The sequence below is a fragment of the Scyliorhinus torazame genome, chromosome 21 (genome assembly GCF_047496885.1).
Source record: "Scyliorhinus torazame isolate Kashiwa2021f chromosome 21, sScyTor2.1, whole genome shotgun sequence".
Lineage (NCBI taxonomy): Eukaryota > Metazoa > Chordata > Chondrichthyes > Carcharhiniformes > Scyliorhinidae > Scyliorhinus > Scyliorhinus torazame.
In genome coordinates, this window is record NC_092727.1 from 100883996 (window position 1) to 100903014 (window position 19019).

The following is a 19019-nucleotide window of genomic DNA, read 5'->3' on the forward strand; positions in this document are numbered from 1 at the left end:
GGTTTCAAACTCTTTCATCATTTGCAGTATTGCCTTCAGTCCCTCCTGTGGCTTCGAGACATAGAGCAGCAGGTCACCTGCATAGAGTGAGACTCTGTGCTCTCTGTCTCCTCTCCGGATTCCCTTCCAGCTTTTCGCGTACCGCAGGGCTATCGCCAGGGGATCGATGGCTAGCACGAACAAGAGTGGGGACAGGGGGCAGCCCTGTCTTGTTCCTCTCTGCAGCTGGAAATATTTAGAGCTGGTGGTGTTAGTTCGGACGCTCGCTTTGGGAGCATTGTACAAGAGCCTCACCCAGGCGGCGAACCCCGCTCCTAGCCCAAACCGTTCCAGTACCTCGGAAGTATTTCCATTCGACTCTGTCGAAGGCCTTTTCTGCGTCCAGGGAGACGATCACCTCTGGTGTTCTCTCCCCAGAGGGGGTCATTATTACGTTCAGCAGCCGCCTGATGTTTGCTGTGAGCTGCCTACCCTTGACAAAGCCGGTTTGGTCCTCTGCGACCACCTATGGTACACCGCCCTCCAGTCTTTGGCCAGGACCTTTGCGAGTATTTTCACATCCACGTTCAGCAGTGAAATGGGTCTGTATGATCCGCATTCCGTCAGATCTTTCTCTTTTTTGGGTATCAGTGAAATTGTGGCATGCGCTAGCGTTGGGGGCAGGGTGCCCCTTGCCAGTGAGTCCGTGAACATGTCCCTTAGGTGTGGGGCCAGGACTGGTGCACATTTTTTGTAGAAGTCCGCTGGGAAGCCATCGGGTTCCGGTGCCTTCCCCGCCTGCATGGAGCTGATGCTCTCCATGATTTCTCCCAGATCTATTGGTGCTTCCAGCTCCGCCCGTCTGTCTTCCCCCACAACTGGTAATTCCAGTCCGTCTAGGAACAGTTTCATCCCCGCGTCCCTGTTGGGGGGCTCGGAGTTGTACAGTCCCCGGTAGAAGGTCTCAAATGCCCGATTGACCTCCTTTGGTTCTGTTACCAGTCTGCCTCTGCTATTCTTTACTTGCGCTATTTCCCGTGTGGCTGCCTGCTTTCTCAGCTGGTGAGCCAATAGGCGGCCAGCCTTGTCTCTGTGTTCGTAGAAGTTCCCCCTTGTCTGACGGAATTGGTACACTGCTTTCCTAGTGGATAGCAGGTTAAAGTCCATTTGCAGCTTTTTCCTCTCTGCCAGCAGCCCTAAGGTCGGGGCCTCGGAGTATTTTCTGTCGACTTCCAGGATGGAGTCCACCAGTTGTTGCCTGGCCACCCTCTCTTCCCTATCTCTGCTTGCCTTGTAGGCTATGATCTCTCCTCTAATCACGGCCTTCGGTGCCTCCCAGAACGTGGAGGGTGAGACCTCCCCGTTTTGGTTGTTACTCACGTAGTCACCTATGGCCCGCGATGTTTTCTGACAGAAGGCCTTGTCGGCCAGGAGGTCCATGTCCAGCCTCTGGGACGCTGGGCACGGCCTGTCTCCAACCTCATCCATATAGTGTGGAGCGTGTTCAGAGATAACGATCGCGGAGTACTCCGTTCCCGTGATCCCTGGAAGCACTGATTTCCCCACTGCAAAGAAGTTGATACGGGTGTATACCTTGTGTAGTTGTGAGAAGTATGAAAATTCCTTCTCTCCCGGGTGCAGGAACCTCCATGGGTCCACCGCCCCCACCTGCTCCATAAATGCTCCTAGTCCCCTAGCCATGCCAGTCTTTTCCCCTGCTCTGGGGTTTGATCGGTCGGTCAGTGGGTCCTGTACACAGTTGAAGTCTCCCCCCATGATCAGTCGGTGTGTGTCAAGGTCAGGGATTTCTGCCATGGTCTTCTTTATGAAATTCTGTGTCGTCCCAGTTGGGAGCGTACACATTTGCCAGCACGACCGGTGCCCCTCCCAGGACACCGCTGACCATGATGTACCGTCCCCCTGGGTACGTAACTGTCTTGGTTTCCGTAAACCTCGTCCTCTTACTAATTAATATTGCTACTCCCCTCGTCCCGTAGCATGAGTGGCATGTCTGTCCCACCCAGCCCTTCCTTACCAGCCGTCGGTCGTTCTCCCTCAAGTGCGTCTCTTGTAGGTAGATTATGTCTGCTTTCAGGCTTCTTGGGTGGGTGAAGACTCTGGATCTTTTGACCAGGCCGTTGAGTCCCCTTACGTTCCAGGTAACAATCCTGATGGGGTTTTTTTGACCCCCCCCGGTCCAGCGGGGTCACACATACTTACCTGGTGGATGCGCCCCTGCCCTCTGGGGTTTCCCTTCGTTAGGGGGCCGTACAAAATGGCCACGGTCACAGCTCTCACCATGAGGTCGGGCTCCGGGGTTTCCTTTTGTCCAGGGGGCACCCACCATGGCCGCCAGCTGTGTGTATGCCACGTGGCTGTGCCCCTGCACTCCAGGGCCTCCCTTCATCCTGAAGCCCTCCCGAGTGGCTGTTTGTGGCATCATCTTGCTTCCTCGCCCTGCTCCATGCCTGCTGAGGCCTGTGTTCGTGCTGCTTATCTACCTCATCCTTCCCTTTGCTTCTCTTGTTTTGCGCTCTTCTCCCCCCCCCCCCCCCATTCCTCTCTTTCCCCCCCCCCCCCCCCAGTCCCTGTTCCTCTGTCCCCCCCCCCCCCTTCTGCCCTGCCCCCCCTTCTCTTTGTACCAGGCGCTCCCTCTCCCCTGAGAAGCGCGCCGCGGCCCTCCTTTCTTCCTGCCCTCCCGTGTTAGCCCTCCTCGCTAGCATGGTGGCCCCCCTCCCAGCACTTGCCCTGTTCTGGTCCTGTTTTACCTTCCTTTTGCTAGCCCTTGTCTCGCCCTCCTGTCCGCCGTTTTCACCCTCATTCACCTTTCTTCGCTCCCCCCCCCCCCCCCCCCCCCCCCCCCCCATTGCATTGAGAGGTGGACCGAGCCCGGGAACGAGTCAGCACAGTCCCGCACAGTGCACCAAACACGTGTGTACAGTTCATGATCTTATTATCTCTGTTTGCTGTCTGCCCGCTGCTCTTTGTTCCAATTCTTCCTTTCTTTTCCATCCCCATCGCTTTCATGATGGCTGTTGTGGCTGTCCCTCCCCCAGTTTGTTTGCTCTAATGAACTCCTCCAGTGCCGCTGGGGTGTTAAAAAACAGCTCCTTCCCCTCAAATGTTACCCAGAGTTTGGCTGGGAATAACATCCCAAATTTCACATTACCTTTGTAGAGTGCTGATTTGGTTCTGTTAAATTCAGCCCTTCTTTTGGCCAGGTCCGCCCCACTGTCCTGGTACACCCTTATGGTCTTCCCTTCCCACGTGCTCGCTTTCGTCTGCTGGGCCCACTTCACGATAATCGCTCTGGGCAGCTCCCCAGCTTTGAACCTGGGTCGGAGCGACCTGTGCGCCCTGTCGATTTCTGGGGGGTTTGGAAACTTCTCCCTTCCCACTAGCTTGCCCAGCATTTGGGTGATGTAGCCTGTTGGATCTCTGCCCTCCATCCCCTTTGGCAGACCCACTATTTTAACATTCTGCCGTCTGGACCTATTTTCCTGGTCCTCCACTTTCCCTCTTGGACTTCCCTGAGTCGTTACCAGCCTTTTCACCTCTGTTTCCTGAGTTAACATCCTGTCGCTCTGGTCCGAGGCGGCCCTCTCCAACTCCTGAATAGTTTTCTCCTGCAGCTCCACCTTCCTTTCCAGGCCGTTGATGGTTCGCTGCATTTTTTCTGTTGTCTCCGCCAGCATCTCCTTCATCACTGTGTGGAGCTCCGTCCTAAGTGCCTCCCTCATGATGTTTATCTCCTCCTTTATGGCATTTATTTCCGTTTTCAACACGCTTCTCCATTCCTCCCCCTGACGCGTCTTGTTCCTGCTCCGCTGCTCGGCTCGCCAGCTTTTCCGCTTCCTGGTTCACCTGAACCTCCGCCTCGCCTCGTGGGGTCGTCTGCCTGCGCGGCCGCAGCTCCTGCTTTTTTCCTTCGCCTTCACTGCTGTTCCTTCTTACATCTCGCCGTCCCCTCAATTTATTATTTGGAGGCATATTTCTGTCTGTGCCTTCCTTTTAAAAACAATTTTTTTTATATGAAGGATTTTTTTTTTTTGAAAGTTTTTTTTTTTCCCCCTTTAAAAAAGTTTTTCTTTTTTTTTTTAAAAAAAAAAATTTGCAGGAGAGGAACAAGGAAGGTTGAATTTAAAAATTCTTATTTTGTCCTTGTGATCCTCTCCGTGCTCCGACTTTCAGGCTGTTTCTGAGCGATTCCCCACTCCTCCACGTGCAGCTCACCGGGACCAGTCTTTTCATTTTCTTTTCCTCTCCCTCTCCAGCTCTGTGGAACGGAGCTTTGGCGCCTGGGCAGGGCCGAATTCGCGGGGCCTAAGGAATTTTTTTTTTTTTTTTTTTTTTTTTAAAACCCCCCCACACACACACACAAAAAAGCCGTGATTTTGTGGCTGTACGGGAGCGTCTTTGCTGCGGCCGTTCCGTTTGCGATTGCCATTGGAAGTCAACCCCCAATTCTTAAAGGTACTCTCACATGACACAAATGCAAATCTTGGTTGCTCAGGTTCCACTTGACTCCTGGTTAGATAAATATACTAAAGAGTTGAGATGAGTATTTCTTATTAGTTCTTGCTGTAATGCTGACTTTGGAATTTAGAAACTCTTGAAAAAGGAAGCAAAATGTTGCTGTGTCGCTAAGTGACACTGATGCCCAAATGAAAGACAGTGGCAGGATTTGTTTGCAAGATTGAAACTTGCTTTGATAAACAAGAAGGCTGATGTCAGGCTTTTGCATTCATTGACGCTCCATCTGGCAGGCTCACAGTTTGAACAGCACTATACAAGAGGCTACTTTTCTTTGATGTGAAATATGGGTAACATGAAATGTACTACTTAGTTGCATCAACTATACTTCATAGAAGGACAGCCCAGCTACTTGAATGCAACCCCATCATTGTTATTGAGCTATCAGATAGGAATTCAGTTGTAGTCTCTTATTAATTATGTATTTCATCCAGTTTCCACCTCATTTTGTGTTGTCTTATAAATATGTTCTTTTAAAAAGTAGCTGCCTTGTCAATTCTTAGTGTCCACTATATAATTAGGTTTCGAGCATGGTGTAAAGTGCTGAATTGGTTCCAGCCTCTTTTGAATTTTTGGGTGAGAAAGTATTTTTACCGTATTCTAGGTTCCTTTGCAACATGCTATATCTGTATTATTCTTAAGCTCCTCGGAAATTTCCACAGATTCCCATCCTTAACACAACAAAAATGTTGCCACAGTCCCAGAGGGCATAGGCTGCTCTCCCTTTTGGGAGCAAAAATGTTGCCACAGTCCCAGAGGGCCATAGGCTGCTCTCCCTTTTGGGAGCTGACTGGTGGTGAGTTAACTTGAGGGTCACCAAGCCGCAGGCAAATGGCAAGATTGAGAATAGCCTCAGCCATTACGGGAATTGAACCCGTGGCGTTGGTGTCACTCCACATCACAAACCAACTGTGCAGCCAACTGAGCTAACCGACCCCCATCCTTAACAAAGCTACAGATTAATTGCAAGGAATTTGCTCGATGGGCCGTTCAACTTGGCCAAGCCGCTGAGTAAGTAGTTGATATGCCAGTTAGTTGGATCTAGAGTTTATAAGCTTATGAAATCCTGTATTGGAATTTGAGTCTTTGCACAATTTTAGGAATCTAACTTTTGATATTTGTGGGTTGTGTCTTGTCATCCTTTCTCTGAATATTTGTCAGGAGGATTTATGTGGACGAACGTAAGTGGTTCTCAGTTTAAGCCATGCTAATTAGAACCTATGCAATCTTTTGTGCTATTACCATCCTGCCAGAAATTGCCACTGCCAAACAGGTGACAGTTGAATCAGGAAGACTGCAACGGCCTCCAAATCTGTAATGAAAAGTGACAGATAACATTAATGTTACCTAAGATACGATCATCTCCAAGTTACACATAGCCTGTTGCCCTAACCTTCAATGGAACTGATATACTTGCACCCTCCATCATCAGCATTTTTTGGGTAACCTTGGGTTAGCCATATTAATATCCTGCACAGGCTTAGCACTTTGTCTTGGGTGGCTCACCTCAGAACAACAACTTCATCTACAAGGTTGAAGTCAGGAGTGTGATGAATATTGATCATTTGTCGGGATTTCAGCAGCTGCAATGACACTCAAAGCTCATTTAGGATGAAGCAATCTGCTGGTTTGGCATTCTTCCAGTGGATTCAATATCCACTTCCTCCACCACTGAGGTGCACTTTGGTTATATTATTTACGTTGTAGCAACTCACCTTAAACACTCAACTATCCTAGGATCTCTACCATTGAGAGCAAGAACATAGAACATAACAGCGCAGTACAGGCCCTTCGGCCCTCGATGTTGCGCCGACCTGTGAAACCACTCTAAAGCCTATCTACACTATTCCTTTATCGTCCATATGTCTATCCAATGACCATTTGAATGCCCTTAGTGTTGGCGAGTCCACTACTAATGCAGGCAGGGCATTCCACGCCCTTACTACTCTCTGAGTAAAGAACCTACCTCTGACATCTGTCCTATATCTATCACCCCTCAATTTAAAGCTATGTCCCCTCGTGCAAGACATCACCATCCAAGGAAAAAAGCTCTCACTGTCCACCCTATCCAATCCTCTGATCATCTTGTATGCCTCATTTAAGTCACCTTTAACCTTCTTCTCTCTAACGAAAACAGCCTCAAATCCCTCCGCCTTTCCTCATAAGATCTTCCCTCCAGACCAGGCAACATTCTGGTAAATCTCCTCTGCACCTTTTCCAATGCTTCCACATCCTTCCTATAATGCTGTGACCAGGATTGCACGCAATACTCCAAATGTGGCCGCACCAGAGTTTTGTACAGCTGCAACATGATCTCATGGCTCCGAAACTCAATCCCTCTACCAATAAAAGCTAACACACCGTACGCCTTCTTAACAACCCTCTCAACCTGGGTGGCAACTTTCCGGGATCTAAGTACATGGACACCGAGGTCTCTGCTCATCCACACTGCCAAGAATCTTACCATTAGCCCAGTACTCTGTCTTCCTGTTATTCCTTCCAAAATGAATCACCTCCCACTTTTCTGCATTAAACTCCATTTGGCACCTCTCAGCCCAGCGCTGCAGCCTATCTATGTCCCTCTGTAATTTGTAACATCCTTCCGCACTGTCCACAACTCCACCGACTTTGTGTCATCTGCAAATTTACTCACCCATCCTTCTACGCCCTCCTCCAGGTCATTTATAAAAATGACAAACAGCAGTGGCCCCAAAACAGATCCTTGTGGTACACCACTAGTAACTGGACTCCAGTCTGAACAAGATCGATTAGTTCATGAAAATACCATTAGTTTCAAGATATGACACCTATCCTAGGGTGGACATATATGCCTGTTCCTTCAAAATGAGTCAAAATCAAGGACTGCGGTGGTTTGAGTGGAGAGTCTGCCATTATCACATGGCAACGAGTATGGGCAATACATGAACTTTACTGGTATTGCCAACATCTATTCACGAGAGAATAATACAAGATGCTTGCAACCCACTTAATTCACTGCAGTGTGACAGGGTTTTCTTGCCAGAGGATGTTGCTAACTCCAGGATTATCCTAGCATTCCGAGATAAACCCCAAAGTCCTTGAATGTGTTTTCCCCCCCCTCATATCCAGGCATATCTTTCTCACAACATGCATGTTTGAAATTCTCAATCAAGTCCACTTCTACCACAGCACAAACCAAAATAACAAATTACATCCTTTGTGACTGCTTCTCTTTACCCTTCTCAGTCTTTCTGCAGCCCTCAGCATTGTAAACCATCCTCCTCCACTGCCACTCCTCTTATTCAGCTGAGTGGGACAGCTGTTGTCTGACTCCACTCTTAGCTTTCCAGTTGCAACCAGATATCTCCTGCAATGGATTATCTTCCCACCATTACGTCTGAAATCCCCCAAGGATCTTCCTTTGCCGACCTTTTAGTTTTCATCAACTTCAGCGACATTAGAAGACTCGATGTCCGGTTCCACATTATGCAATGGACGTAGATGACACATAGTATTACCTTGCTTATCTTGACCTCTCCATTGTCTCCGTTTTGTTGGACTGCTTGTCAGACATCCAGTTCTGGAAAAGCTGTAATTATCTTTTGGATTTCACTAAATCTATTCTCTTCCCAACAATTGTGTTGTTCCATTGGCCACTGTCTCTAGCTACATAACCACTGTGTCCTATTTAACCCTGAAAGGAGCTTCTGACTCCCTCAGTCAATTTCTAACTCCATCAGAAAGACTGCTTCTTTCCACCTCCAACACATTATTCATCTCCTAACCAGCCTCATTTCCTCCTACAGAAACACTCATCCATGGTTTTGTTGCCTCCCATCTTGTGCCCTTCAAAATAAAGAGGTTATCCAAAACTCTCCTCCTCGTATCCAAATATATGCCTAGCCCTGCCTGCTCATTACCCCAGGGCTTGCTTATGTACATTAGTTTCTGGTCCACCTGTGCCTTGATTTCAAAATTCTAATTTTCATGTGCAAATCCTTATTTCTTTAAACTCTCCTAACCCTACAATCTTCCAAGAACGCACCCTCCAACTTTTAGCCTGTGCATCCCTCATTCTCTTGCCTCCCCATGAAAGGGCATGGCTTAAAGCCCATAGGCCCTGAAATTTTGAGTTCTCTCCGTACACTGAGCCCCACCTCTCTCTTATATTCGGTGCCAATATTTGTCTGGTTACATTTCTGTGAAACCGTGTTTTTGTATTTTAAAGACACTATATAAATGCAAGATTATAGTGAAGCCTGCTCACGCAATCAGTCCCTACTCTTCTTTTTTGTTTGTTCAGGCGATGTGGGTGTCGCTAGCTCAGCCAGCCCCTAATTGCCCTTTAACGGAGTGGTTTGCTAGGTCATTTCAGAGGGCATTTAAGGGTCAACCAATTGCTGTTGGCCTGGGGTCACATGTAGGCCAGACCCCGCAAGGACGACCGATTTCCTTCACTAAAGGACATTGGTGAACCAGATGGATTTTTACGACAATCAACAATGGTTCCATGGTCACCATTAGACTTTTAATTCCAGATTTATTTTATGGAATTCAGATTTCATCACCTGCAATGGTGGGATTCAAACCTGGGTCCCCAGAGCATTACCGTGGGTCTCTGAATTACTAGTCCAGTGACGAAACTGGGTAACACTCTGACAAGGCCATTGCCTCCCCTTGTTGAGGACCTTCTGCAGGCCACACTTTTATAACATTAAACGACAGTTGAGGCCTTCAGTACAGGTGCCAGAATCTCGTTCCCTTAATTATTATGATCCTGGCTGATGGGGCTTCATTTGTTTTTGTGCTGGATGTGATTACTATAAACAACAGTAGCTAGTTGATTAGGATGATGCATTTCTAATATTAGTTAACTAGTAAGAATGAAGGTAGTTTAGAAACAATACACTCCTAGAAAATGGCAGACTATAATCACTGTGCTGGACTGTCAAAAGAAAGACTTGTGATTACCATGCATCTGGTTGAGATTGGTGCAGGCAAAAACTGTCAACATGAGGCCTCATCATCAAATTCAGTGAGGCATTCATATTAATAGTTTTGTTAAAGGGTTGAGGATTGAAGAATACTGCTTTGAACTTGAGCAATGGTCTTGTATATAACAAGTGATTAATTTTTATTTCAGGAGAAGAATTCATTCCTCAACTATAACGTATCATGCATTTTGACAATGCCACAGTATATGAGACAAGGATTTGGGAAAATGCTAATTGACTTCAGTAAGTATTGAAGGGTCATGGTAGTGACTTTGGGGTTTTATTGTCAGATATTGAACTGTATAAATGTGATTGTGTTGCTTAATGCCTCATTTGCAGATGCCTGGTTTGATGCAGAAGATCTTCCAGAACATCTGACCATTGGCCAGAAATGTTAACTCTGTTCTCTCCACACACACTGCCTAACCTGCTGAGTGTTTCCAACATCTTCTGTTTTTATTCCAGCATATCAAATGCTTAATTGCTTTGAGTATATTTAGAGCATTTGTAGTTCTGCAGAATTTGAGTTTTAACTCTTTGATGGGCCGAATGGCCTCTTTCTGCACTGTGGATTACCATGGATTCTATGGGTTACCGTTCAATAATAACTTGTGTCATTTTGAGTTAAAGTATTGTGCTAAGCCTGAACGTTTGTATAATAAATTAGATGTAGAAATGTATTACAAGTTGGTCAAATGCATAGATAAGTAATGAAGGAAGAGCTTGATTCTGTGAAGTGGCCAAGGAGCCACAGAAGAATATAGAATTTACATGTAGGAGGATTTCTGGCAGATTAGTGCAAAATGTAACACTGGATTAACATTGTGCACGACATCATGAACATTATGAAATTGGTCTCAGAAGAGAATGAAAGAAATTTGAGACTGATAAGAGGCCACCTTGCTGAAACTGGGTAACACTCTGGCAAGACTGTACCTTGAATGCAGCATTCAGGTCCAGTTACTGAAACAAAGGTTCTGGACTCTTCAATAAGCAGCTGAGTACTGTGATAAATTCTATGTAAGCAAGAGCTACATGGACCAAGTAGCCTCCTTCATCTGTGCTGATATTTTTAAACTGCTTCATCCCTGTTCCATAGCACGAAGCATGATCACTGGAATTCTCAGGACCCTTTATTTTACTTTAGAAATTTCTGTATAAAGCTAGAGGTATTCTTTCCTTGAATATTTGTTTTACTAGTTTGTGCCAATAACTTTTTGTCCAATCTTTTTTCTCAATTTCTCACAATTTACCAAAGAATGTCTTTGCTCAGAATTGGTGTGAGTGGAAGATCATCAGGAATACCTGGTTACCTACCATTAACAACATATTGAAGTGGTTAAGATGTATTTGTGTATTAAGAATGAGAAACGTCACCATACATGGTAAAATCGAGCGCCTTCTAATGTTTAATTCAAACTGTATTTAGCACAAAGAGAAGTCTGAACATGTTTACAGGTTAAGTTTACAAGTCAGTTTGCACTGGTCATATGGGATATTTCATACATTTCTGTTTGCATAATTATAGTGACTACTGGTTAGGTGGTAAATGCCACTTGACACACATGCATATTGCAGAGGATTGTTAGTTGAAGCTTTGTAGAAGGGGAAAAGGTTTGCACATTCTGGACTTGATTATTCCTTACAACTAATGCAGGATTTTGGGGTCACTTGAGCTACCTGACCCTTTCTTGATTGTGATTTTGAGGATTTGTGGGATGATCAGGTCAGTTACGTTCCTCAGAAACTGACCGTCTGATACTTCATTCTTTCTTAAGAGAAACTGTGCATCAGCCTTTGAATCGTCAGAAACCCCATAAATGTGCATTATCCATGTTATTGGGGAAGGTTTGCTTCTAATAAGCTTGCACATCTTGCTGCTAATGTGGGCCTTCAAACCTTACTGATCTTTGAAATGTGAATTGACAAATAATTACTGTATCTTACGGATGCCTAATGTGGTGGTTCGTATGTTTCGGAGGTATAGCTTTTTAGTTTTAGAAATTGAATTTTAAAATGTAAGTTCAGTGGGGAAATACTCATTGGTAGACAACTTGAGGCTGGCAAATCACACCGACTGAAGATAATTGCAATTTGAAAGATAACTTGTGTTTACTGGATAAGGTTAGAGTAAAGGGTGACAGTCATAAACAGTAGGTGTTCTTACTTTGCTAAATAGCGTGAGACATGTGTGCAGGTATTTACATAAAGGATTTGTTATTAATGTGATTTTCCAGAATTAAGAAAATCTTCGGAATTAAAAGGTAGTTAATTTACATTTCTACCTGGGAATAGGCTGTGTGTCACATTTTCATAGAGATGGCTGGAACATATGTTTGAGTTTATTTCTGTGAATTCAGGGCAAAGCCAACAGGAAAATATGTCTGATGTTTGGAATAGCAGCTGTCAGCTTTCAGTCTTGTGTAACTTCTTGGAAGTTGAGAACAAAAGCACAGAGTACATGCTAGATCAATCATCCATGAAGCAGCCTGCAATTGGGAGATGGTATTGAGTACAAGACAAAGTTGGAAAGGGGAAAATACCTGGAAGCTTTGTTCAGGGAAGCTAACAGAAGAACAGGTATCAGCACAAACACCCTGGGGAACACACTTCCCAGCAATCAATTATACAGTCTACAAACTGTTTCCCCTTTTTCACTCTCTTTCTCCCCCCCCCCCCCCCCCCACCTCCCCTCCCCTACGATGAACAACTCCTCAAAGATGGTCACAAACATCCCCCACTTTTTCTCAAATCCCTCTGCAGAGCCCCATAACACATATTTTATCGTCTCTAGCCTCAGGAAGTCGTACAGGTCACCCAACCAAGCCACTACCCCCAGTGGCAATGCTGCCTGCCACTCCAGTAAAATTCACCGCTGTGCAATCAGAGAGGCGAAGGCCATGACATTGGCCTTCCTCCTCTCCATGAGCACCGGCTTCTTTGAAACCCCAAATATCGCCATCAAGGGGCCCGGGTCCTCCTCCACTATCCTGGCTAAGACTGCGAACACTCCCACCCAGAATCTTCCCAATTTTTCACAACCCCAAAACATGTACGTGTGATTTGCTGGCTCCCACCCACACCACTGACACTCATCTGCTACCCCTTGAAAGAACCAACTTACTCTCGCCCGAGTCATATGTACCCTGTGCACCACCTTAAACTGTATGAGGCTCATCCTTGCACAGGAGGAGGTCCCGTTTACCCTACGCAGTGCCTCACTCCATACTCTCCAATTGATCTCCACTTCCCATTTCTCCTTGAACTTCACCACCAGCTCACCTCCCTGCCCCCCCCAGCCACTTGTGTATATCCCCAATTTGTCCCTCCCCTTCCACATCCGGAAGCAGCAGTTGCTCCCGCAGGGTGGATCCCAGCAACCTAGGGAACTCCCTCCAGACTTTTTGTGCAAAGTCCCTAACCTGGAGATAACTGAACTCACTCCCCCTTGGCAACTCTACCCTCTCCCTTAGCTCCTCCAGACTGGCGAACCCTTCCTCCAAATACAGATCCCTCACCTTGGCCAGGCCCACTTTCCTCCACCTCCTGTATACACTATCATCCTCCTCCCCCCCCCCCCCCCCCCCCCCCCGGCATTCCACCCTAAAATGCCTCCTCAACTGATTCTATTTCTTCACCGTGGACTGCAACACTGGGCTCCCTGAATACCTACTCGGGATCCATTGGCTAAGCTGCCGTCACCATTGCCCTCAAACTAGACCTCTTACAAGATTCCTGCTCCATCCTAACTCTACCCTTTCTCCTTCCACCATCGCTGCACCTTATCCACATTCGCCGCCCAATAGTAATGAAACAGGTTCGGAACGCCAAACCCCCTTCTGCCTCTGTCGCAGGGCCCTCCCAACCCTCAGCACCTCCCCCGCCCATACAAAGTCCAAAATAATTGTGTCAAATGTATATTTTTTAAAAAAGGGCATTTAGTATAAAGATTGGGAGATCCTGAAAAATAAACCAGAACCTCAGCACAATAATTTTCACCACTTGGAACCCCCCCGCCAGCATCAACTGCATTGTACCCCACCTCTTAAGATCCTCCCTGGCTTCCTAAACCACCTCTTTAAGTTCCATTTATAGAGCCGCGTCCATTCCGACATCCTTTGTACTTGCCTCAATAAAAGGCACTTAACAACCTTGTTGCTTTGGCGTTCTGGAAGTAATCAGTTTGGTTTCCAAAACCCGCTTGTATGGTTTCAATCTGAAACCATGGATGTTTTAAGCCAATATATGGGAGATGCAGCGAGGCTGTGCTGGAGCTGTAGAATTCAGAGTCGTGCAGTCTGTAAAGAAACTGCCGATTGCTTAGCTAAAAGCTAATAGAAGGACCCCCATGAAATATTGTACCTTCTTCGTGAATAGCTGAAACACTGGAGAGTTGGTGCAAGGAAAAATGACTGAATCTTACAGATTTTGTAAGATAAAGGAACTCTTGGGGAGAATTAGAAAGTAGAACTGAGTATATAGCATACGTCTTCATAAACAATAGAATGGAGTGCTTACATTCATGCTGACATATGGGCAAGGAGGAAATATAGGCCTTTCAGCCCCTCAAGCCTGCTTCGCATTTAATAAAATCATTGCTGATCTGATAGGAACCCACCTACCCCCGGTGACCTATCATCCCCTTGCTTATCAAGCATTCAACAACCAGGGGCTGGTTTAGCTCACTGGGCTAAATCGCTGGCTTTTAAAGCAGACCAAGGCAGGCCAGCAGCACGGTTCAATTCCCGTACCAGTCTCCCCGAACAGGCGCCGGAATGTGGCGACTAGGGGCTTTTAACAGTAACTTCATTGAAGCGTACTCGTGACAAGCGATTTTCATTTCAACCTCAGCCATAAAAATATTCAAAGTCTCTGATTCCACCAGCTTTTCAGGAAGAGAGTACAAAAGTCTCATGACCCTTTGAGTGAAAAAAAATTGTCTCATCTCTGGTTTAAATGGGTGACCCTTTATTTTTAAAGTAACCCATTTGTTTAATACTTTTGGATACACAACATTTATTTTGTTGAAAAATATGAAACCTTGTGGTCTTCTGGTTAATTCTGTTGGGTAATCAAATCTCTTTAAACTTTACCGATCCCTAACAGGATCCTAACAATCATTGCTATGAACTTGAAAAGTTCACTCAATTAATTAATTTTTGTAAAACTTTTTGTTTTCTTGTAAAAGGCTATTTACTCTCCAAAGTAGAAGAAAAGGTTGGGTCGCCGGAACGTCCCCTGTCTGACCTGGGGCTTATCAGCTACCGCAGCTATTGGAAAGAAGTGCTGCTACGGTATTTGCACAACTTTCAGGGCAAGGAAATTTCGATCAAAGGTGAAAAGGGATTGACACATGGAGTTTAATAATTCATATAATATCTTTGGTCTCGGTCCTTTTGTTTTTGTTTGGAAATATTTTGCAGCCATTTAAATTATTTTTCTCCTGATTCCTTTGATTGCTTAATGCTAATGGAAACAGACCAGTTTCACTCCGAACACTTTAAAATTTGCCATTAATTATTTGTAACATACTGCGTAAGGTGTCTCCTGGCTGTGTTGTGGTCTGCTCTTGCCAAAGCTATTAAATAAAATGGTTTGCTAGCTATCTAATGCATTGCCTTCCCCCACCACCTGCACCATCCCAGCCCAGCCCAGCAGCGATGCAATCAATTGTAGTTCTCTAGCTGCAAGTTTTATAAGGCCAGATACTTATACTATAAATTTCCTTTAGCATACAGAAGTATATGTCTCTGTTGGAAAGTCTAAAATATGAATGCACCATTTTTCAAGCATTTTTTGGGTACAGTGAGATTAGATATTTCAGTGCATGTGTAAAATAGTGCATGTGTAAAATAGTAGTGCATTCTCAAGGGGCCCCTTGGCACAAGGGGGCATGTCCTCGGGCATTCACCTCCATCCCCTGTCTCCTGCACCTCTTGCTCTGCACTTTCCTGGGTCAACACAGTCTTAATGGCATGCTACCGTGTCAGGGAAGGTTTGGCTAGCAGTTTCTTCTGAGAGGCCGCATTGTTAATGCCGTAAACCAAGCCGTCGCGTATCCTTTCAGATAGGGCAATGCCACACCGCAGAATTTCACAAATTTCTGTAAACTCGACAAAAACCCGGTGAGGGACTCACCCGGGGACCTTTCACGGTGTTAAAACAATACCGCTGAACTATAACTATAATAGAAGTATGTGAATACAGGTACCAGGTTTTAATTCGTTTCACAGATTTATTCTACTCCACTATATTCGAGGTAAATTCACATTGCAAGTTCGGCAGAACTGGCAGTGCAAAGTAGTGAGTCGAATCCCAGTCTAATTCTGACTCGAAGCAGTGTGAAACTCTTTCAGGTGGTGTCAGATATCATTAGGGTAGCATTTTCTTTCAGGAGCTGACACTGAAATTACCATCTACACTACTTTGTGATTCAGAAGCTTTGTACGTGGACATTTGTTAATCAGAGTAACCTTTTTTGTAACATTGTACCAGTATTACACAAAGTATCAAACAGGCATTTTTGTTTCTGCAGAAATAAGTCAAGAAACTGCAGTTAATCCTGTGGACATTGTCAGCACTCTTCAGGCATTACAGATGCTGAAATACTGGAAGGGAAAACACTTGGTTTTAAAACGACAGGTAATTTAAGTTTGATAGGGTAGGGTATGTTTATACCCTTTTCATATCTCTCTTACACTAGAAAGTATCCTAGCGTAGACAGACAATTTGCACACAAGGTCCAAAAGACAGCTGGGAGACGTACGTTTAGCTGGTATTTCTTGAGTGACACATGTTGACCAGGGAGCCAAGTGAATGTTCCTGGTCTTCTGCAGGTAGTGCCATGAGAAGTTTTACACCAACTTGATGAAACTAATGGGACCCAAGTTTAATGCCTCATCTAAAAAATGGTGCCTCATGACATTGCACCACAGTACTGCATTAACATATTAACCTATATTAATATGATCAAGTCTCTGGAGTCGGGTTTCAACTCATAACTTTCTGACTCAGAAACCTGCCTGGCACACGTGTGAGATTAAGTTTGAGTCAGGTAACTGTATTACATAAATATAGGTTTGTTAAATTATAAATGGCTAATCTGCATTCTTAAATTGTAATGTTTCTTTGGCAATTTTGTCAGTTATTTGGCATGCTGGGTATATTTATTGCTACATTTACTCTAAACTTTTAAACAACTCCTTTTTCTGTTTCTCTTCAGGATCTAATAGATGAATGGCTGGCCAAAGAAGCAAAACGAACGAATGGGAACAAAACCATAGACTCCAGCTGTTTGAAATGGACACCGCCAAAAGGAACTTAGTTGCCCAATGTTTCCATCTACAGCTCATGTACACAAAACAGAAGATCCCATAGTGAATCTTTAGCCTTACGTTATAGTCCTTACCACTATATGTCCTGCAGAGGACATAGTAAAGTGTACTACCCCAGCAAATATAATGTTGTGCTTTTATTCCATTTGTTGTTTGTGGTAGCATTTCCAACAAAGCAGCTTGATACATGCTCTTGGGAGAGACAATTGGGCTTGAAAATTATAGTTGCACAACCTGGAATATAAACTTTCACAAGTTGCCAGTTACATTTTCTATTTTGTTTGTTTAATGGCTGGTATATATTTTTTCTTTAATGTTCAACTTTGTTCTTAGCAAATGCAAAAGGGCAAGTAGATTTTCTACATCAAAGATGAACAGGTATAGAGGCAGAAGCCCAATTTGGATTTTTAAGAGAGAATTTGCTTGTTAAGTCGTGTTAAGTTTTTAAAAGACTTATTTAGGTAGGAATGTTCCCAACTCATCTCCTGTGCTAAACGTTGTATGCTTTGCAGCTGTTGCAGTCCTTAAGCAGTTTTCAAGCATCATGGCTTTTATAAATGTGTACCCTTTACAAATGGCTGGAAAACCACAAGGGAAGCTGAAGCCACAGCGTTCAACTCGTGGCAGTCTATAAGCTCCTGCTAGTTACATCAATATGATAGACTTCTTGAGCTAATATATTGTAAATTCCATTCAAGTTTATATAAAGGCTACTCATTAAAGAATTGTTAAATACCATTTATTTTTCATGAGATGGTTCGTACAATGGAAGTCTTATCGATGATGGTAAATATAAGGAGTATTTCCTGACTTCCCTGAAAATTATCTTGCTATATCACATAATATTAAAATCACAGCTTAACAAGGCTTAACTTTGTCTTTGAAGCTCTTGAACCACAAGATAATTCGACTGTTTTGTGAAGTCATTAGGCAACTGATGTGATAATGTAAGTGATACTTCATGGGAGGTAATGAAATATGAAAACTTGACCATTGTAAATAAAAAATCTGTGCGATATACATATACTATTGTCCTGATTTATTCGAACAAACATATTGTGTTTGGTACGCACCCTACAACCCCCACCCCAAATTCAAGATGCATATTTTACACAGATCTAGACGGTCCTAAGTAGTAAAAATGAATCTTGGTCTAAATGGGAGAAGATGCATGTTATATACCGGGAGCTTTATATTGGAAAATTTATGATACAGACAAAACAGGTTGTGTTGGTGAAGTTGTTGAATGGTTCTCAAGATTTCTATAAAATAGGCCCATTTACTCTTCTAAAGACATCAGCTGGAGAGTTGAGCTGTATTTGGTATTGTAGTACGTACAGTTGTCACATGGTGTCGTAACACCTTTTTATGTCACTGGCAGCTAAACATAGCACTAAACAAAAGGTTGGCTGTGTAAACTGTTTGGTCTGAGTAAAAGGGTACATGTTTTACCCTTCAGAATTGAACCGGGTACACACTTTGTCAGCCTGACATTGCTGTGCCAATGTTAGAATTGATGAACATTGCTTAATTACTTGTTGTACCAAATGTGATGTAATGCCTTCTGTACTTGCTTATGAATAAAGCATGTTGTACAGTGTGTTTTCAATAGTTGTCATGAATGATTTTTTTAGTATCCCAGGTGATGTACTTTGAAGAGACCCTCCAAATTTAAAGGACTTGTTATTCTAAAAGAGATTTGCTATTTTGTCAGCTTTCATCAGATCGAGTCATATATCTAATACATGAAAGAGTGGCTTATTTCTCCCTTAGGTTATTCTTTGTAAGTTTTACAGTTTGCATTTCTATTCTGTTCCTCACTTGCAGGAAATGTTGTAATTACTTGATAAGACAGAAAAAAATGAAATGAAATGAAAATCGCTTATTGTCACAAGTAGGCTTCAAATGAAGTTACTGTGAAAAGCCCCTAGTCGCCACATTCTGGCGCCTGTTCAGGGAGGCTGGTACAGGAATTGAACCCTGCTGCTGGCCTGCCTTGGTCTGCTTTCAAAGCCAGCGATTTAGCCCTGTGCTAAACCAGCCCCTAATTAACACTAACCAGGATTTTTAAAAATGCGGAGAAATTTTTTTTAAAGGCACAATCCAACCTGTGAATGTTTCCGGTGTTTTGGAAGGGAGTAAAGTAACATTCTACCAAAGGACGCAGGTGCTTAAAGAAATTGAAGGTATCACTTTTTTG

At 44.3% G+C, this 19019-nt stretch overlaps 1 protein-coding gene across 7 annotated transcripts in view; it reads left to right on the top strand.

The window, feature by feature from the left end:
- The window catches only part of kat7b (K(lysine) acetyltransferase 7b), a 90776-nt gene extending 72348 nt beyond the window's left edge, over positions 1–18428 (top strand). For all 7 annotated transcript variants that reach the window (XM_072487134.1, XM_072487135.1, XM_072487132.1 and 4 more), the window contains 4 exons: positions 9635–9728; positions 14674–14820; positions 16021–16127; positions 16708–18428. In XM_072487134.1, coding sequence (XP_072343235.1) covers positions 9635–9728; positions 14674–14820; positions 16021–16127; positions 16708–16809 — 450 coding nt within the window. In that variant the 3' untranslated portion in view covers positions 16810–18428. The remainder of the gene's footprint in view (positions 1–9634; positions 9729–14673; positions 14821–16020; positions 16128–16707) is intronic.
- Positions 18429–19019: the final 591 nt, after the last annotated feature.